The sequence below is a fragment of the Giraffa tippelskirchi genome, chromosome X (genome assembly GCF_054371585.1).
Source record: "Giraffa tippelskirchi isolate mGirTip1 chromosome X, T2T-mGirTip1v1.2.pri, whole genome shotgun sequence".
Taxonomy (NCBI): Eukaryota; Metazoa; Chordata; class Mammalia; order Artiodactyla; family Giraffidae; genus Giraffa; species Giraffa tippelskirchi.
The window spans coordinates 119945001-119965843 of record NC_137289.1 but is presented as its reverse complement, the minus strand read 5'-3'; the positions used below and the strand labels follow the sequence as shown (position 1 = coordinate 119965843).

Sequence of the window (20843 nt, the reverse complement as noted above, 5' to 3'; positions counted from 1 at the left end):
TAATTTATAAATGGGCTACCCTCAGTATATAAAATATAAACACATGTATGTTACACATACAAAGTAAGAAATATAAAAAGGAGAGATGAAAAGAAAAGGAAGTATTCTTCCCTATAAGATCCTGACAGAAATTCAGTGTAATTAGTGAGAACATGTACTCTTAATTTATAAATGGGCTACCCTCATTATACAAAATATAGAGACATATATGTTATACACAATGTAAAAAATATAAAAAGGAACGAAAAAAAAAAAAAAAAAAAGGAAAGTGTCCTTCCCTATAAGATCCAGATAGCAATTCAGTATAATTAGTGAGACCATGTAAAATACATGAAGAATTTTCAGTTTTGGCAAATACTTTTTAGAAAAATGCCTAAAGAATGAGGGTACGAAATTTCTATTTTAAGAATTTAGTAGAGGCTTCCATTTAAACATTTAGTGAAGATGTTGTGGTCTCCCTAATAAGCAGAGAAGAGGACTTTGGGTAGGGGAGTCTGTTAAAAGGAAGCAAACAAAAAATCACAGATTTTTAGCCAGTTAGTAATAGCCCCTTAATGAAGCGTGTGTAGTGCAGGAATCAAATCCTGGCCCATCAGAATTTGAATATACGTGATGAAAGATTCCAATGGATAGGATCTGAATTCTTCCTAGATCTTACAGGGAATGAGGCAGGAAATGATTGCAAAGGAGGGGGTCAGCCCCAAAGGTGGCTGGTCCAATCTTAACTAGTGCTGTTAAAAAACACACCAAATGTTTCTATAGCATTCTTTCTGCTGCATTTTCTTTATTTCAAGCCACAGGTCTACTTGGAGGATCATGCAGCAAGTGGCTTATAAATAAAATCAGTCTATGAATAGTGTCATCACATTAAGAGACAGAATCACTGGATTCTCTCCATAGGTAAAGAGCTCGCATCTTTGGAATCCATGAGTTGGTAGTATTTACGGCATACCTAAAATGGGACAAAAATCATATATATCAATAATAATCAACATGCAATTTAGGAGTTAAAGCAATGAAGATGATTCGATCATTATTGAGCTAGAAATTCCATATGATTCCTAAATATTGCTTCACAGGTAAAATGCAACAAATATAACTGGGCCAATTTCAAAATTAGCAAATGAACGCTATTGCTAACTGTTTACCAAGACAAGTCATTCCAATTTTTCTCAAATCTCAGCATATGTTACCAAGAGAGATCCTAAAGATGGCAATCATATCTATTTTGGAAGTCTGGGAATTTGGACATTTACTGTATCCTTTAGCTTAGAGATATGTTATATATCCTATTTTTTCAAAGACCAAGCTTTTTCATTCTGTACTGGCATCAAAGGGAAACAGAAGGGGAAAAAATATCGATGAAAACATTCAGCTGCAATGCTATTTTCTTTCCTTTTCCAGACCATCATAATGCAGCCAAAAACAAACAAACAAGCAAAACAAAACAAAAAAAACCTCACGATAAAGAAAAAAAATAGAACTTTTCCTAAAACAGAATTAAAAAAAATTTAAATTATAGTTCTTCTGGGGAATACTCAGACTCTTCCACCAAACATTCCTGAGAAGCAGAAAGAAAATAAGCATCTGCTAATTCTGTACAGATTTATGTATACAGAAGCCTTTTGTAAGGTGTAAAGCACTAATACCAACATGGTTGTTATGGAAGAAAAAGATTTGAACAAATTTATTATAAACAAGAACACAGAAAAAGGTAAATCTAATTTTAAATTCTCATGCACATAATCATGAAATTTTATCATAATTTAAAAGATAATTTAATGTTCTGCTAATGTAGATAATTTTTATTCCCTTTCTGCTAATGTAAATAACTTTTCATTCCATATTTATATATAGTGCTTTAGTGATGATGCCAAGCTGATTAATGCTTGTCAGACTTCTAAAAACAGATGTTCTCCCATATCAATAAAAAATTTTTACATTTTAAACCCAGGTCATCTTGTAATTAATTAAGAGAAATAATTCAACTCTTTCCCTAATTAAGAAGATTTTTTAAATGTTTCACTTTCTTGGCAACATATGAAGTATGTCATTTCCATTTAGGCCATTAATTTGAAGAAAAACTGAGCTATTATCAGGAACAACTTCCAAAAATGATTATTATATTTAAATTAATGCTGGTTACACAGTGAGTTTTATAATGTACTGAGCAATTTTACTTTTATAAGAATATTCAGAACATGCAAAAGTAATAATTCAGTTTGAATTTCACCCCCAATTTATTTCAGCAATAATTAAAAAAAAATTTCAGTTCACCAATGTATTCTCTTAACTAAAATAAAAGTGACAATACATTTTCCCCAGGTTTAGAGTTTTACAGAAACTCTGCTAACATACTCTGGCCGAAAGTCTTACCAGGATTGAAATGTTAAGACTTGTGTAGAAGATTTTCATAAGCATGAAAAACAACTTAGGCACATTTGAAAGCAAATTCAATTGATTTCAAATACTATACATTTCATCTAACACTCTGAACATCCTTTCATTTAAGCATGAACAGTAGTACTTGTGCTTACTGCTGCACTTGCCAGCAGAATGTAGCCCCTCAAAGAAAATCATCTACTAAAAATCAAAGAGAATAAAAGCAGAGTCACAGTCCTTAATTCTGAATTAAATGGTATATTAACTAGACCTTTAATAGATTTTCCAGGTTCCTAAGAACAGGAAGAAGGAAAAATACTGAAAACTTTCTGTTGATTTATACACAAATACATTAACGCTAACTCATATAATTGTCTAATTTAAAGAGGAACTGACCTGAGAGGTACCTTGCTCCGATTAACATTACCACGCTACTCACTATAAAAAAGCCCAAGGGTAGACTACAGAAGATACTAGGGTCACCTGTTGTCATCCGAGTAGGAGGGAATTCCAGTCAAGCAAACCAAAAGAGAGACACATAATTACAATATTTGTGTTAAGAATCACATGATAGCAAAAAAAAAGTTATAAAAATAGTATCAAAGAGTTATTACTTTAAATCAAAACCAGAATCCAAACTGAGGGCTTATGACAGTTAACAAACGGTACAGATAGCATGCCACAAATAGCAAGAACATAGAGCATATAGACCAACATAAACCTTCCACTGGCAAAGCCAAAGAAAGCTGAAGGAGAACTTTCTTTTTGGGAGGCTGCTGATTTTAGCTTTCTTGGTTCTTCCCCAAAAGATACTAAGTGAGCAATCCCATTCCCCATCCAGATTAAAATTATAGATCCTTTGGCTATCAGAGAAGAGTTATATTAGTCCAATTCATGAGTTTGAAAATGAATTTCAAACCCTATTGGTTTCATTTTCTTTTTTACACACAGTTGGTATAACAAAATGAACCTGAAAATTAATGTTACTATAATTTAAAAACTAAACTGTATTAATCTACATTTTAAAATATTGTCTGAGAACACAATTGTTTTGATATTTTCTAACCTGATTGAAAACATTTCCTTTAAAGAATAGCTAGATAGATACAGACATAGGCTTTTCTTGAATTTAAACATTATGTATCTTGAACATTTAACAATTTTTGAAGAAAATGTTATTTTGGTGGGTTTGGAGTACAAAGTCATGAAGTCATTACTTATCATAAGCTCTCTCCAAAAAATATTAAATCCCCAATCATTTCTACAACATTTAAAACATATTAAATTGTATGTTAAAAATTCTTTACATTCCATTCAAATATAGTTACCAACAAGAAAATAAATATGAATGCTTCAAAATTGGCAATATGCTTTGGAAATTAAGCTAACATAATATTCTTCCCATAAATTAAAACTATTTAAAGAGGATAAGAGGCCAGGCAGCAATTTGAATAGCCTTATGAGATCATCAAAACAAGATTCTATCTGTACTATTATTACATAGCTTACATTGCATGAAGAACAATCAGCATTTCACTAATTGAATATTGTTATCTGGATTATTATACAGTTTTTGAGACTCTCAAAATGTTGTACATGAGTGCTTTTCATAAATCTACTACAAATTGTTTTTTACACTTTGCCTTAAATACACTGCAGCCTAACTGAAACAAAAATCAAGTTTGAAAAATCGAAAGCTCTCAAAAAATCAAATTATTTTATCATCAATTCTGATGGCAGAAACAAAAGAATCATGTAATTGTCTTTATCCACTTTTTCTTGGCATTTTAAGTTCACTGACAGTAAGGTAAGGAAACAGAGAGAAAATGATAATTGGCTTTGTGGGAACTTGGCGATTAAAATCATATCCTCAACTGCAAGTAAGGAAGAAGTATGTATGGTATCAACATGGAGGCAGATACAGCGAGGGAGGGGAACAGGTTGAATTGTGCCATTTTATTTATTTATTTGGCCATATAATATTTTTTTGGCCATAAAATAAATAAAATACATTTTATTTATTTATTTTTTGGGAGCATGCGGGATCTTGTTCACTGACCAGGGATGAACCTGTGCCCCATGCATTGGAAGTGTGGAGTCTCAACCACTGGACTGCCAGGGAAGTTTCTGTGCCATTTAAAAAAATACAACTAGTCAAAGAAATCACGGAACTCATTTTCATCAGCTTTTAACTGAGGGCAACCAGAAAATAAATCAGAGTGCACGGCTGTTGCGTCCTTCAAAGCAACTACCACTGTGCTACAAAAAATACCTATGATTGAGAAGTTTAACTGCAAAAGGTCTCAAAACTGCAGACAATCTTAGCAAGAAAGGCTTTGTCACCATCTTAGAAAGAAAGGTGGGTCTCAGAACAAAAGATGTCAAGACAATGGATATTAAGCCTAAAGCTTATTTAGGATAATAAACAAAAGCTTCAAGTAGAAACAGGATGATCCCAGAAGCTTCTCTGAAAAGCTAGATACATTAAAAGTGGTTCTTGGGACTTCCCTGGTGATCCAGTGGCTAAGACTCTGGGCTCCTAATGAAGGGAGCCCAGGTTTGACCCCTAGACAGGGAACTAGACCCCACATGCTGCAACTAAGCACTGGTGCAGCCAATAAATAAATAATTTTTTAAAAAAGTGGTTCTATACTCACTTCGGGGTTGGAAGGCAGGCTATATTTCATTTATAAACTCCTCTCTCTTAAACTATATGCTTCAAAATATTATTGGCCATTGTTTCATTCATTAAATTCCAAATCTTGTATTTAGCAACGGATTACAATATCATGCCATATTAAAGGTATGTTAAAGGCTGTTTCAATATTAAAGGCAGCTCAGAGCTGTTTACAACTAAATAGTTTATTTATGGTAGATACCTTCCCATCTAAGTGATTAAAAACAAAAGTCCTCTAATTTCTGCCAAGAGCATTTCCCAATTATGACATTTCTAATTTACTATGCTTGGTACTTTTCTTCCTCTTATTTCAATGAATTCTCACAACATACACTCACTAAGGGCTTGGGAGCAGTCTAGGAAGTCGTGAAATGTATTATGAAATCAATATAGCTTTTGGTCGGTTCAGGTCATGAAGACAGCCTCCCAAAAAGGCAAAGTCAGTTACGAAGAGAAAAAAAAAAGTTTAGTTGATTTTTTTTTTCATTAGGAAGAAACTAGAAATACTTTTACTTTTAAGAAAACTAAGTTATCAATCAAAGTACCAGGAATAAACTAATAAGGAAAGGTATGGCAGGATAGAGATAAGCACATATATCAATCTGATAATTTACATTTTATGTTTAGAACTTTAAGTATTTTCAAAATGTTAGAAACTATGAGCATATGATAATGCTATTCTTCAGAGCAGCCTTGCTAAGTATAAACAGATACTTAAAGAAGCTATTTAACATACTAGGACAAAGTGGCAATAACAAAAAAAACATTTTTACCACTTTCTGAAGACTGAGTTGTAACCCAACCCATTGATTTCATCACAGCTTTCTTCCATGTAGAATAACGAATTTCACTTTCTAGAAATAGAAAGTAGGAAAACCATACATAAGAAAGGCAGTTTACTGAATGTTAGGTGGCAGACTGGACGGGAGGGGAGTCTGGGGGAGAATGGATACATGTATACGTATGGAATCATCTGCCAGGAGACTCCAGTTCGATTCCTGGACTGGGAAGATCCACTGAAGAAGGGATAGGCTACCCACTCCAGTATTCTTGGTTTCCCTGGTGGCTCAGACAGTAAAGAATCCGCCTGCAGTGTGGGAGATCTGGGTTCAATCCCTGGGTTGGGAAGATCCCCTGGAGAAGGGACAGCTACCCACTCCAGTATTCTGGCCTGGAGAATTCCATGGACTGTATAGTCCATGTGGTCACAAAGAGTCGGACACAACTGAGCGACTTTCACTTTCACACGTATGGCTGAGTCGCTTTGCTGTACACCTGAAACTATCAATAACAACTGTTAGTTACTATGCTACTGGGAAGTCGCTCAGTCGTGTCCGACTCTTTGCGACCCCGTGGACTGTAGCCTACCAGGCTCCTCCGTCCATGGGATTCTCCAGGCAAGAATACTGGAGTGGGTTGCCATTTCCTTCTCCAGTGGAACTGCCCGACCCAGGGATCGAACCCAGGTCTCCTGCATTGGAGGCAGACGCTTTAACCTCTGAGCCACCAGGGAAGTCCGTTAGTTACTATACTCCAATAAAAAATAAAAAGTTTTTTAAAAAAGAAAGACAGTTTACTAAGATGTTCTAAGTACTAATATTCACTCATCATTCTTGACAAATTGTTTCACTTATTCAACTGATGTTTGTTACACTGTATTTAACTGACATGGAGCTTTACCAGGACTCCGATCCCAGTATGGCTGCCAAAGACTGCCAGTGACGGCAGAGAGAAGCTTGTGTGGAAGTTGGAGGGAAATTCAGCCTGGTCTGCAAACTGAAGGGAGATGCAGAGACAGGCTACCTGCTAAGACCAGGTCATTCACAAGCAGGTGGTGATGAATTAGAAAGGAGAATCCTATTTGATCTGCCTTCTCTTTGGGGGAAGGCAGAGGACCTTGGAAAGTGAAAGTCGCTCAGTCGTGTCCAACTCTTTGTGACCCCATGCACTGTAGCCCGCCAGGCTCCTCTGTCCATGGAATTCTCCAGGCTGGAATACTGGAGTGGGTAGCTGTTCCCTTCTCCAGGGGATCTTCCCAACCCAAGGATCAAACCCAGGTGTCCCGCATTGCAGGCAGATTTTTTACCATCTGAACCACCACAAAATTCACTATGATACCATTTTATAGACAGCTTTTTAAAAAGGTTTAAAACAAAATTGAATATATAAAACCTGACTTTTGTACACAAACTTAATTACAGGTATTAGAGCTTCCCAGGTGGTGCAGTGGTAAAGAATCCACCTGCCAATGCAGGAGATGCAAGAGACATGGATTTGATCCCTGGGTTGGGAAGATCCCCTGGAGGAGGAACTGACAACCCACTCCAGTATTCTTGCCTGGAAAGTTCATGGACAGAGGAGCCTGGCGGGCTACAGTCTATTGGTCGGTCTTGTGGCTTAGTGTTGTTTGTTGCAACAGTGAGTCAAATATTTAATGCTCATTGATGTAAATTGTTGCTGCTTTTGTCAGGCTAGCCCTGCTGTGCTTAGTTAAAAGTTACCAGAATGGTCCTTAGCCCAGTTAATCCTGTCCTAAAACTGGGCATTGGCACTAAAGATGACCCAATGCAGACATGATGTGTCGGTGGTCTATATATCTCCCTTGTCACTGTCAGAAAAGGTTACACTAACAGGCTACTAATAAAACTGATACTGTGGCACTGTTATCCTTGTACATGAAGAGACTATAAACAGTAGAAGTGAATGGTAAAACAGTGATTATAGAAGTTTGTTTTTTTTTTTTTAATAGGGAACTATTTCTCTTATTCACATTCATTCAAATATGAAGCCAAGTATGTTCAGCAGCTGAATATGAAATTACCTTTGCATTTGCAATCTTATTTCATTTCTTGATTTGTGACTAAACCACCAAACTCTCTCTCCCTTTTCACAGTACACCAATCTTCAGTTTTTACAAGTACCCTCACTGAAAAAGGTAACTGTGGAGCACAGGGAACTATACTCAATATTATGTAATGACCTATAAGGGAAAAGAATCTGAAAAACATAGTATATATAATTGAATCACTTTGCTGTACTGCTGGAACTAACACAACATTGTATTAGAAATCAACTCTACAATAAAAATAAATAAAAGTACCCTCAGCGTTGATCTGAGGTTCAAATCGCTCCATTGTGACAGCCGACAAGTCCTCAGGCTCCAGACTCCAGACTCCAACCCCTTCTGCAGCTCCTGCAGCCATGGCGGCTCCCAGGGCAGTTGTTTCAGGCATGGACGGCTTCACTGAGGGGAGCGAACAACATCACTATCTTAGCAGTTACATATGCCTGAAAAATCAGTTCTTCCAAAAAAACATGACTATTGGGGTTTGAAGGAATGAGGGTTACTGACCTACTGGAATATACAGAATGTCTGCTTGTAACTGCATAAGGATTTTGTTGTTGGTCATTCCACCGTCTACCTGCAAATGGCTGAGTGGAATTCCACAGTCGCGGTTCATGGCGTCCAAAATCTGAAAAAAAAAAAAAAAAACCCAGTGCAATGAACATCATCAAAGTACCACACAGTAATATCTCAGAAAATAGCCATCTTCTACTTAAAAATACGCAAAAGCTCCCCAAAGCCTACAGAAGGAAAATTGAGATTTCTTCTAGGTCCTCCTTGATCTGGTTACCACCAACCTTTTCTCTTACCACTCCTCTGTACTCACCTCTATATTCAAGCAAGCCAGACAACTCTATTTTGCACCCTGATTTCCTGCCGTGGTATCTATGTTTGTGCTACTACTCAAATCCTTTGCCTAATATGTGTCGCTCAGCATCCCCTCAACTGTAAAATGCCCAGTGCCCAGCAGCTAACAGGAACTTAGAAAGTAATGACAGCTGGGAAAAGAAAACAAACTTGCATTTATTACATCACAGTTTAGGCAGGCTTAATTTAAAAAAAAAATTGGGGGGGGGGCCTTACTGTGCAGCCCATGGGATCTTAGCTCCCTGACCTGGGATGGAACCCGTGCCCCCTGCAGTGGAAGCATGAAGTCTTAATCACTGGACCGCTAGGGAAGTCCCCAGGCTTAATTTCTGATTATGCTGGGAAGATTGAGGGCAAGAACAGAAGTGGGCAGCAGAGGATGAGATGGTTGGATAGCATCACTGACTCAATGGACATGAGTTTGAGCAAACTCTGGAGATGGTGAAGGACAGGGAAGCCTGGCGTGCTGCAGTCCATGGGGGTCACAAAGAGTCGGACACAACTTAGTGACTGAACAACAAGAACAAGCTTATTAAATTCTCATAAAATTCTAGCATATACATATATATAAAATTGGTTTAGGAATAATAAAGGTGGATTAAGTACAGGAAAAAGGCCCATGTTGATTACCTCTCGAGTTTGGAAACAAACAGCTTCTAATGCAGCAAAAGCAATATGGCATTTATTGGTGAACTGAGTGAGCCCACAGATGATCCTAAAAATACACACAAAGATTTTTAAGATTAGAGCAGAATAAATGAGTCATCAATCGGGAATGTGCTAAATATGGAAAGGTTGAATTTGGTACATAGACGTGTACGGGGTCAGGGGGGGAGCCAAAACTGGGCACAAACATTAAGTAGCTGGCAAAATCCTTATAGTCTACAATGTTGCATCCACATATGAAAAAGTTCATGATCTATCTGAATAGATGACAATAATATAAAACCAAATCAATATTCATTTAGATGATGGCCTTTTGATACATAACTTGCAGGTATCTTGAAGATAAATGATAATAATACTAACATGAATAGGAATATGGCCGGGGCTTATTTTCAGATGACATAACTTCATGGTTTTTTTTTTCTAATATTTATTTATTGATTTGGCTGAACCAGGTCTTAGTTGTGGCAGGTGGGATCTAGAACCTAGGTGCCCTGAACTGGGAGGGAGGGCAGAGTCCCAGCCACTGAACCACCAGGGAAGTCCCTGGAGTTCTTCTTTATGTCATGCCACGGGGCATGCAGTGTAGTATCTTAGTTCCTCAACCAGGGATTGAATCCATGCCTCCTGCAGTGGAAGCGTGGAGTCCTAACCACTGGACAGCCAGGGAAGTCCCAACTTCTTAGAGTTTAAAGGTTCTACAATTATACTTCCCAAGTATAAAAGATTTCCTCCATATTTCAAAATCATTTGAAAATATAAAACTATTAACCAATAAGTTCTTAGCTAATATAGTAAATAAATCAAGACTGACAAAAGCATACCTTATTTTCAATTCTTACCCTCTTGCACTGGGCTCCCAATAAGGTGCATACAGCCCCGAAAATGCTGGGACGAAATAGCAGCCATAAGAAGTACCTACTTCTTTAGCAAGTTTTTCTAACATTAAAAACAAACGACAACAAAAAAAAAAAACACAAAAAATCATTCTAGTATATACTACTTCTTTCCATCAACAAGCACACGTGTTTAAAAAATTAGGACGGGACTTTTGATTTCCTAATATGCAGTACAGCAAAATGTTGCTAATTGTAGCAGAATACAAGCAGCAAGAAAAGCAAATTTCTCCACATTGAATACCTACCACTAAAATATAACCCAGTCCAAGAATGACAGGAACTGGATTAGTTTTGTTAAGGTATTGTAGCTCATTTCCACTATTTTTAAAAAAATATTTAATTTATTTTCGGATGTGCTGGGTCTTTATTGCTGTGCACAGGCTTTCTCTAGTTGCAACGAGTGGCAGCTGCTCTCTAGACATGGGGCACAGGTTTCTCATCGCCAGTGGCTTCTCTTGTTGTGGAGCACCAACTCTGGGGCATGTGGCCTCAGTAGGAGTGGGGTATGGGCTTAGATGCCCCATGGCATGTGGGATCTTAGTTCCTGGACCAAGGATTGATCCTGTGTCCGGTGCATTGGCAGGCGGATTCTTAACCATTGGACCATCAGGGAAGTCCCCATTTCCACTATTTTTAAGGTTGCTGACTAGCAGATGAAGAAGTGGCCTTCATTGCATTCGGAATCAGAAATGTGTCCCTGTGTGTGTGTCTGTGTGTGTGTGTGGGTCTGTCTGTGTGTGTGTGTCTGTGTGTGTGCGTCTCTGTGTGTGTGTCTGTGGGTGTGTCTGTCTGTGTGCGTGTGTCTGTGCGTGTGTCTGTGTGTGTGTGTCTGTGTGTGTATCTGTCTGTGTGCGCGTCTGTGTGTGTGTCTGTGTGTGTGTGTCTGACTGTGTGTGTGGCTGTCTGTGTGTGTGTGTCTGTATGTGTGTCTGTCTGTGTGCATGTGTCTGTGTGCGTGTGTCTGTGTGTGTGTCTGTGTGTGTGTGTCTGTGTGTGTCTCTGTGTTTGTGTCTGTGTGTGTCTGTCGGTGTGTGTGTGTGTCTGTGTGTGTGTCTGTGTGTGTGTCTGTGTGTGTGTCTGTGTGTGTCTGTGTGTGTGTCTGTGTGTGTGTGTCTATCTGTGTGTCTGTGTCTGTGTGTGTGTCTGTCTGTGTGTGTGTCTGTGTGCGTGTCTGTCTGTGTGTGTGTCTGTGTGTGTGTCTGTGTGCGTGTGTCTGTGTGTGTGTCTGTGTCCGTGTGTCTGTGTGTGTCTGTCTGTGTGTGTGTGTCTGTGTGTGTGTCGAGGTGTGTTTTTCTCTCTGTGTGCGTGTGTCTGTGTGTGCGTGTCTGTGTGTGTGTGTCTGTGTGTGTGTCTGTGTGCATGTGTCTGTGTGTGTGTCTGTGTGTGTGTGTCTGTGTGTGTGTCTGTGTGTGTCTGTCTGTCTGTATGTGTGTATCTCTCTGGGTGTGTGTATCTGTGTCAGTGTGTGTGTCTGTGTGCATGTGTCTGTGTGTGTGTCTGTGTGTGTGTCTGTGTTTGTGTCTGTGTGTGTGTCTGTGTGTGTGTCTGTGTGTGTGCGTCTGTGTGTTTGTGTCTCTGTGTGTGTCTGTGTGTGTGTGTCTGTGTGTGTGTCTGCGTGTGTGTGTCTGTGTGTCTGTGTGTGTGTGTGTGTGTCTGTGTGTGTGTGTCTTTGTGTCTATCTGTGTGCGTTTGTCTGTGTGTTTGTCTGTGTGTGTGTGTCTGTGTGTCTGTGTGCGTGTGTCTGTGTTCGTGTGTCTGTGTGTGTGTCTGTGTGTGTTTTGTGTGTCTGTGTCTGTGTGTGTGTCTGTCTGTGTATGTGTCTGTGTGTGTGTCTGTGTGTGTGTGTCTGTGTGTGTCTGTCTGTGTGTCTGTGTCTGTGTGTGTGTCTGTGTGTGTGTCTTTGTGCGTGTGTCTGTGTATGTGTCTGTGTGCGTGTGTCTGTGTGTGTGTCTGTGTGTGTGTCTGTGTGTGTTTCTGTGTGTCTGTCTGTGTGTCTGTGTGTGTGTCTGTCTGTGTGTGTGTGTCTGTCTCTGTGTTTGTGTCTGTGTGTGTGTGTCTGTGTGTGTGTGTCTGTGTGTGTGTCTGTGTGTGTGTCTGTGTGTGTGTGTGTCTATCTGTGTGTCTGTGTCTGTGTGTGTGTCTGTCTGTGTATGTCTCTGTGTGTGTGTGTCTGTGTGTCTGTGTCTGTGTGTGTGTCTGTCTGTGTGTGTGTCTCTGTGTGTGTCTTTGTGCGTGTGTCTGTGTATGTGTCTCTTTGCGTGTGTCTGTGTGTGTGTCTGTGTGTGTCTCTGTGTGTGTCTGTCTGTGTGTCTGTGTCTGTGTGCGTGTCTGTCTGTGTGTGTGTCTGTGTGTGTGTCTTTGTGCGTGTGTCTGTGTGTGTGTCTGTGTGTGTGTCTCTGTGTTTGTGTCTGTGTGTGTCTGTCAGTGTGTGTGTGTGTCGGTGTGTGTCTCTGTCTGTGTGTGTCTGTCTGTGTGTGTGTCTGTGTGTGTGTCTGTCTGTGTGTGTGTCTGTGTGTGTGTCTGTGTGCGTGTCTGTGTGCGTGTGTCTGTGTGTGTCTGTGTGCGTGTGTCTGTGTGTGTGTGTCTGTGTGTGTCTGTCTGTGTGTGTGTCTGTGTGTGTGTCTGTGTGTGTGTCTGTCTGTGTGTGTGTGTCTGTGTGTGTGTCTGTGTGTGTCTGTCTGTGTGTCTGTGTCTGTGTGTATGTCTGTCTGTGTGTGTGTCTGTGTGTGTGTCTGTGTGTGTGTCTGTGTGTGTGTCTGTCTGTGTGCATGTGTCTGTGTGTGTGTGTCTGTGTGTGTGTCTCTGTGTTTGTCTCTGTGTGTGTCTGTCGGTGTGTGTGTGTCTGTGTGTGTGTATCTGTGTGTGTGTCTGTGTGTGTGTCTGTCTGTGTGTGTGTCTCTGTGTGTGTCTTTGTGCGTGTGTCTGTGTATGTGTCTCTTTGCGTGTGTCTGTGTGTGTGTCTGTGTGTGTGTCTGTGTGTGTGTCTGTGTGTGTGTGTCTGTGTGTGTCTGTGTGTGTGTGTGTGTCTGTGTGTGTGTCTCTGTGTGTGTGTCTGTGTGTGTGTCTGTGTGTGTCTGTGTGTGTGTCTGTGTGTGTGTGTCTATCTGTGTGTGTGTCTGTCTGTGTATGTGTCTGTGTGTGTGTCTGTGTGTGTGTGTCTGTGTGTGTCTGTCTGTGTGTCTGTGTCTGTGTGTGTGTCTGTCTGTGTGTGTGTCTCTGTGTGTGTCTTTGTGCGTGTGTCTGTGTATGTGTCTCTTTGCGTGTGTCTGTGTGTGTGTCTGTGTGTGTGTCTGTGTGTGTTTCTGTGTGTGTCTGTCTGTGTGTCTGTGTCTGTGTGCGTGTCTGTCTGTGTGTGTGTCTGTGTGTGTGTCTCTGTGCGTGTGTCTGTGTGTGTGTCTGTGTGTGTGTCTCTGTGTTTGTGTCTGTGTGTGTCTGTCGGTGTGTGTGTGTGTCTGTGTGTGTGTCTGTCTGTGTATGTCTGTCTGTGTGTGTGTCTGTGTGTGTGTATCTGTCTGTGTGTGTGTCTGTGTGTGTGTCTGTCTGTGTGCATGTGTCTGTGTCTGTGTATGTGTGTGTGCCTGTGTGTGTGTGTCTGTCTGTGTGTGTGTGTCTGTTTGTGTCTGTGAGTGTGTCTGTTTGTGTCTGTCTGTCTGTGTGTCTGTGTGCATGTGTCTGTGTTTGTGTCTGTGTGTGTGTCTGTGTGTGTGTCTGCGTGTGTGTCTGTGTGTGTTTCTGTCTGTGTGTGTGTGTCTGTCACTGTGTGTGTGTCTCTGTGTGTGTGTCTGTGTGTGTGTCTGTGTGCATGTGTCTGTGTGTGTGTCTGTGTGTGTGTGTCTGTGTGTGTTTCTCTGTGTTTGTGTCTGTGTGTGTCTGTCGGTGTGTGTGTGTGTCTGTGTGTGTGTCTGTCTGTGTATGTCTGTCTGTGTGTGTGTCTGTGTGTGTCTGTCTGTCTGTGTGTGTGTATCTGTCTGTGTGTGTGTCTGTCTGTGTGTCTGTGTCTGTGTGTGTGTCTGTCTGTGTGTGTGTCTGTGTGTGTGTCTGTGTGCGTGTCTGTGTGTGTCTGTCTGTGTGTGTGTCTGTGTGTGTGTCTTTGTGCGTGTGTCTGTGTATGTGTCTGTGTGCGTGTGTCTGTGTGTGTGTCTGTGTCCGTGTGTCTGTGTGTGTCTGTCTGTGTGCGTGTGTCTGTGTGTGTGTCGAGGTGTGTTTTTCTCTCTGTGTGCGTGTGTCTGTGTGTGCGTGTCTGTGTGTGTGTGTCTGTGTGTGTGTCTGTGTGCATGTGTCTGTGTGTGTGTCTGTGTGTGTGTGTCTGTGTGTGTGTCTGTGTGTGTCTGTCTGTCTGTGTGTGTGTATCTCTCTGGGTGTGTGTATCTGTGTCAGTGTGTGTGTCTGTGTGCATGTCTCTGTGTGTGTGTCTGTGTGTGTGTCTGCGTGTGTGTCTGCGTGTGTGTCTGTCTGTGTGTGTGTGTTTGTCACTGTGTGTGTGCCTGTGTGTGTGTCTGTGTGTGTGTCAGCGTGTGTGTGTCTGTGTGTGTGTCTGTGTGTATGTCTTTTTTGTGTGTGTCTGTGTGTGTGTCTGTGTGTGTGTCTGTGTGTGTGTGTCTGTGTGTGTGTGTCTGTGTGTGTGTCTGTGTGCCTGTGTCTGTGTGTGTGTCTGTGTGTGTGTCTGTGTGTCTGTGTGTGTGTGTCCGTCTGTGTGTGTGTCTGTGTGTGTGTCTGTGTGCGTCTCTGTGTGTGTGTCTTTGTGTGTGTCTGTGTGTGTGTGTCTGTCTGTGTGTGTGTCTGTGTGTGTGTCTGTGTGCGTGTGTCTGTGTGTGTGTCTGAGTGTGTGTCTGTGTGTGTGTCTGTGTGTGTGTCTGTGTGTGTGTCTGTGTGCGTGTGTCTGTGTGTGTGTCTGAGTGTGTCTGTGTGTGTGTCTCAGTGTGTGTCTGTGTGCATGTGTCTGTGTGTGTGTGTCTGTGTGTGTGTCTCTGTGTGTCTGTCGGTGTGTGTCTGTGTGTCTGTGTCTGTGTGTGTGTCTGTCTGTGTATGTGTCTGTGTGTGTGTCTGTGTGTGTCTGTCAGTGTGTGTGTGTCTGTGTGTGTGTCTGTCTGTGTGTGTCTGTCTGTGTGTGTCTCTGTGTGTGTGTCTGTTTGTGTGTCTGTCTGTGTGTGTCTTTGTGTGTGTGTGTCTGTTTGTGTGTGTGTCTGTGTGTGTGTCTCTGTGTGTGTCTGTGTGTGTGTGTCTGTGTGTGTGTCTTTGTGCGTGTGTCTGTGTGTGTGTCTGTGTGCGTGTGTCTGTGTGTGTGTCTGTATGTGTGTGTCTGTGTGTGTCTGTGTGAGTGTCTGTGTGCGTGTGTCTGTGTGTGTGTCTGTGTGTATCTGTCTGTGTGTGTGTCTGTGTGTTTGTCTGTCTGTGTGTGTGTCTGTGTGTGTGTCTGTCGGTGTGTGTGTGTCTGTGTGTGTGTCTGTCTGTCTGTGTGTGTCTGTGTGTCTGTGTCTGTGTGTCTGTGTCTGTGTGTGTGTCTGTTTGTGTGTGTGTCTGTGTGTGTGTCTGTGTGCGTGTGTCTGTGTGTGTCTGTGTGTGTGTCTGTGTGTGTGTCTGTCTGTGTGTGTGTCTGTGTGTGTGTCTGTGTGTGTGTCTGTCTGTCTGTGTGTGTCTGTGTGTGTGTCTGTGTGTCTGTGTCTGTGTGTGTGTCTGTTTGTGTGTGTGTCTGTGTGTGTGTCTGTGTGCGTGTGTCTGTGTGTGTCTGTGTGTGTGTCTGTGTGTGTATCTGTCTGTGTGTGTGTATCTGTGTGTGTGTCTCTGTCTGGCTGTGTGTATCTGTGTCTGTGTGTCTGTCTGTGTGTGTGTGTCTGTGTGTGTGTCTCTGTGTGTCTGTTGGTGTGTGTGTGTCTGTGTGTGTGTCTATCTGTGTGTGTCTGTCTGTGTGTGTGTCTGTGTGTGTGTCTGTCTGTGTGTGTGTCTGTGTGTGTCTGTCTGTGTGCATGTGTCTGTGTCTGTGTATGTGTGTGTGCCTGTGTGTGTGTGTCTGTCTGTGTGTGTGTGTCTGTTTGTGTCTGTGAGTGTGTCTGTTTGTGTCTGTCTGTCTGTGTGTCTGTGTGCATGTGTATGTGTTTGTGTCTGTGTGTGTGTCTGTGTGTGTGTCTGCGTGTGTGTCTGTGTGTGTTTCTGTCTGTGTGTGTGTGTCTGTCTCTGTGTGTGTGTCTGTGTGTGTGTGTCTGTGTGTGTGTCTGTGTGCGTCTCTGTGTGTGTGTCTTTGTGTGTGTCTGTGTGTGTGTGTCTGTCTGTGTGTGTGTCTGTGTGTGTGTCTGTGTGCGTGTGTCTGTGTGTGTGTCTGAGTGTGTGTCTGTGTGTGTGTCTGTGTGTGTGTCTGTGTGTGTGTCTGTGTGCGTGTGTCTGTGTGTGTGTCTGAGTGTGTGTCTGTGTGTGTGTCTCAGTGTGTGTCTGTGTGCATGTGTCTGTGTGCATGTGTCTGTGTGTGTGTGTCTGTGTGTGTGTCTCTGTGTGTCTGTCGGTGTGTGTCTGTGTGTCTGTGTCTGTGTGTGTGTCTGTCTGTGTATGTGTCTGTGTGTGTGTCTGTGTGTGTCTGTCAGTGTGTGTGTGTCTGTGTGTGTGTCTGTCTGTGTGTGTCTGTCTGTGTGTGTCTCTGTGTGTGTGTCTGTTTGTGTGTCTGTCTGTGTGTGTCTTTGTGTGTGTGTGTCTGTTTGTGTGTGTGTCTGTGTGTGTGTCTCTGTGTGTGTCTGTGTGTGTGTGTCTGTGTGTGTGTCTTTGTGCGTGTGTCTGTGTGTGTGTCTGTGTGCGTGTGTCTGTGTGTGTGTCTGTATGTGTGTGTCTGTGTGTGTCTGTGTGAGTGTCTGTGTGCGTGTGTCTGTGTGTGTGTCTGTGTGTATCTGTCTGTGTGTGTGTCTGTGTGTTTGTCTGTCTGTGTGTGTGTCTGTGTGTGTGTCTGTCGGTGTGTGTGTGTCTGTGTGTGTGTCTGTCTGTCTGTGTGTGTCTGTGTGTGTGTCTGTGTGTCTGTGTCTGTGTGTCTGTGTCTGTGTGTGTGTCTGTTTGTGTGTGTGTCTGTGTGTGTGTCTGTGTGCGTGTGTCTGTGTGTGTCTGTGTGTGTGTCTGTGTGTGTGTCTGTCTGTGTGTGTGTCTGTGTGTGTGTCTGTGTGTGTGTCTGTCTGTCTGTGTGTGTCTGTGTGTGTGTCTGTGTGTCTGTGTCTGTGTGTGTGTCTGTTTGTGTGTGTGTCTGTGTGTGTGTCTGTGTGCGTGTGTCTGTGTGTGTCTGTGTGTGTGTCTGTGTGTGTATCTGTCTGTGTGTGTGTATCTGTGTGTGTGTCTCTGTCTGGCTGTGTGTATCTGTGTCTGTGTGTCTGTCTGTGTGTGTGTGTCTGTGTGTGTGTCTCTGTGTGTCTGTTGGTGTGTGTGTGTCTGTGTGTGTGTCTATCTGTGTGTGTCTGTCTGTGTGTGTGTCTGTGTGTGTGTCTGTCTGTGTGTGTGTCTGTGTGTGTCTGTCTGTGTGCATGTGTCTGTGTCTGTGTATGTGTGTGTGCCTGTGTGTGTGTGTCTGTCTGTGTGTGTGTGTCTGTTTGTGTCTGTGAGTGTGTCTGTTTGTGTCTGTCTGTCTGTGTGTCTGTGTGCATGTGTATGTGTTTGTGTCTGTGTGTGTGTCTGTGTGTGTGTCTGCGTGTGTGTCTGTGTGTGTTTCTGTCTGTGTGTGTGTGTCTGTCTCTGTGTGTGTGTCTGTGTGTGTGTGTCTGTGTGTGTGTCTGTGTGCATGTGTCTGTGTGTGTGTCTCTGTGTGTGTGTCTGTGTGTGTGTCTGCATGTGTGTGTCTGTGTGTCTGTCTGTGTGTGTGTGTCTGTGTGTGTGTGTCTGTGTGTGTGTGTCTGTCTGTGTGTGTGTGTCTGTGTGTGTGTCTGTGTGTGTGTGTCTTTGTGTCTATCTGTGTGCGTGTGTCTGTGTGTTTGTCTGTGTGTGTGTGTCTGTGTGTCTGTGTGCGTGCGTCTGTGTTCGTGTGTCTGTGTGTGTGTCTGTGTGTGTTTTGTGTGTCTGTGTCTGTGTGTGTGTCTGTCTGTGTATGTGTCTGTGTGTGTGTCTGTGTGTGTGTGTCTGTGTGTGTCTGTCTGTGTGTCTGTGTCTGTGTGTGTGTCTGTCTGTGTGTGTGTCTGTGTGTGTGTCTTTGTGCGTGTGTCTGTGTGTGTGTCTTTGTGCGTGTGTCTGTGTATGTGTCTGTCTGTGTGTCTCTGTGTTTCTGTCTGTGTGGGTCTGTCAGTGTGTGTCTGTGTCTGTGTGTGTCTCTGTCTGTGTGTGTCTGTCTGTGTGTGTGTCTGTGTGTGTGTCTGTCTGTGTGTGTGTCTGTGTGTGTGTCTGTGTGCGTGTGTCTGTGTGTGTCTGTGTGTGTGTCTGTGTGCGTGCGTCTGTGTGTGTGTGTCTGTGTGTGTCTGTCTGTGTGTGTGTCTGTGTGTGTGTCTGTGTGTGTGTCTGTCTGTGTGTGTGTGTCTGTGTGTGTGTCTGTGTGTGTCTGTCTGTGTGTCTGTGTCTGTGTGTCTGTCTGTCTCTGTGTGTGTCTGTGTGTGTGTCTCTGTGTGTGTCTGTGTGTGTGTCTGCCTGTGTGCATGTGTCTGTGTGTGTGTGTCTGTGTGTGTGTCTCTGTGTTTGTCTCTGTGTGTGTCTGTCGGTGTGTGTGTGTCTGTGTGTGTGTCTGTCTGTGTATGTCTGTCTGTGTGTGTGTCTGTGTGTGTCTGTCGGTGAGTCTGTGTCTGTGTGCGTGTCTGTGAGTGTGTCTGTCTCTGTGTGTGTATCTGTCTGTGTGTGTGACTGTCTGTGTGTGTCTCTGTGTGTGTCTGTGTGTGTGTCTGTCTGTGTGCGTGTCTGTGTGTGTGTCTGTCTGTGTGTGTATCTGTGTGTGTGTCTCTGTGTGTGTCTGTCTGTGTGGGTGTGTCTGTCTGTGTGTGTGTCTGTGTGTGTGTCTGTGTGTGTGTCTGTGTGTGTATCTGTCTGTGTGTGTGTCTGTGTGTGTGTCTGTCTGTGTGCATGTGTCTGTATGTGTGTCTGTCTGTCTGTGTGTCTGTGTGTGTGTGTCTGTGTGTGTGTCTGTGTGTGTGCTTGTGTGTCTGTGTGTGTGTCTGTCTGTGTGTGTCTGTGTGTGTCTGTCTGTGTGCATGTGTTTGTGTGTGTGTCTGTCTGTGTGTGTGTGTCTGTTTGTGTCTGTGAGTGTGTCTGTGTGTGTGTTTGTGTGTCTGTGTGTGTGTCTGTCTGTGTGTCTGTGTCTGTGTGTGTGTCAGTGTGTGTGTCTGTGTCTGTGCATGTGTCTGTGTGTGTGTTTGTGTGTCTCTGTGTGCGTATGTCTGTGTGTCTGTGTCTGTGTGCGTGTCTGTGTGTGTGTCTGTCTGTGTGTGTGTATCTGTCTGTGTGTGTGACTGTCTGTGTGTGTCTGTGTGTGTGTCTGTGTGTGTCTCTGTGTGTGTGTCTTTGTGTGTGTCTGTGTGTGTGTGTCTGTCTGTGTGTGTGTCTGTGTGTGTGTCTGTGTGCGTGTGTCTGTGTGTGTTTCTGAGTGTGTGTCTGTGTGTGTGTCTGTGTGTGTGTCTGTGTGTGTGTCTGTGTGTGTCTGTCTGTGTGTCTGTGTCTGTGTGTGTGTCTGTCTGTGTGTGTCTGTCTGTGTGTGTGTCTGTGTGTGTGTCTGTTTGTGTGTCTGTCTCTGTGTGTCTGTCTGTGTGTGTGTCTGTGTGTGTGTCTTTGTGTGTGCCTGTGTGTGTGTCTGTGTGTGTCTGTCTGTGTGTCTGTGTCTGTGTGTGTGTCTGTCTGTGTGTGTGTCTGTGTGTGTGTCTGTGTGTCTGTCTGTCTGTGTGCATGTGTCTGTATGTGTGTCTGTCTGTCTGTGTGTCTGTGTGTGTGTGTCTGTGTGTGTGTCTTTGTGTGTGTTTTTGTGTCTGTGTGTGTCTGTCTGTGTGTGTCTGTGTGTGTCTGTCTGTGTGCATGTGTTTGTGTGTGTGTCTGTCTGTGTGTCTCTCTGTTTGTGTCTGTGAGTGTGTCTGTGTGTGTGTTTGTGTGTCTGTGTGTGTGTCTGTCTGTGTGTCTGTGTCTGTGTGTGTGTCTGTGTGTGTGTCTGTGTCTGTGCATGTGTCTGTGTGTGTGTTTGTGTGTCTCTGTGTGCGTATGTCTGTGTGTCTGTGTCTGTGTGCGTGTCTGTGTGTGTGTCTGTCTGTGTGTGTGTATCTGTCTGTGTGTGTGACTGTCTGTATGTGTCTGTGTGTGTGTCTGTGTGTGTGTCTGTGTGTGTCTCTGTGTGTGTGTCTGTGTGTGTGTCTGTGTGTGTGTGTCTGTCTGTGTGTGTGTCTGTGTGTGTGTCTGTGTGCGTGTGTCTGTGTGTGTGTCTGAGTGTGTGTCTGTGTGTGTGTATGTGTGTGTGTCTGTGTGTGTGTCTGTGTGTGTCTGTCTGTGTGTCTGTGTCTGTGTGTGTGTCTGTCTGTGTGTGTCTGTCTGTGTGTGTGTCTGTGTGTGTGTCTGTTTGTGTGTCTGTCTCTGTGTGTCTGTCTGTGTG

At 43.0% G+C, this 20843-nt stretch overlaps 1 protein-coding gene across 1 annotated transcript; it reads right to left on the bottom strand.

Moving 5' to 3' along the window:
- Positions 1 to 767: 767 nt before the first annotated feature.
- Positions 768 to 10370, bottom strand: LOC145535246 (glycerol kinase-like). Its single transcript, XM_081563590.1, has 7 exons — positions 10280 to 10370; positions 9402 to 9486; positions 8412 to 8532; positions 8160 to 8303; positions 5833 to 5913; positions 2779 to 2865; positions 768 to 952 (listed from the first exon to the last, which is right to left on the bottom strand). Exons 3-7 carry the CDS (start codon positions 8518 to 8520, stop codon positions 942 to 944), a joined length of 432 nt encoding a protein of 143 aa, XP_081419716.1. The 5' UTR covers positions 8521 to 8532; positions 9402 to 9486; positions 10280 to 10370; the 3' UTR covers positions 768 to 941.
- Between the last annotated feature and the right edge of the window lie 10473 nt (positions 10371 to 20843).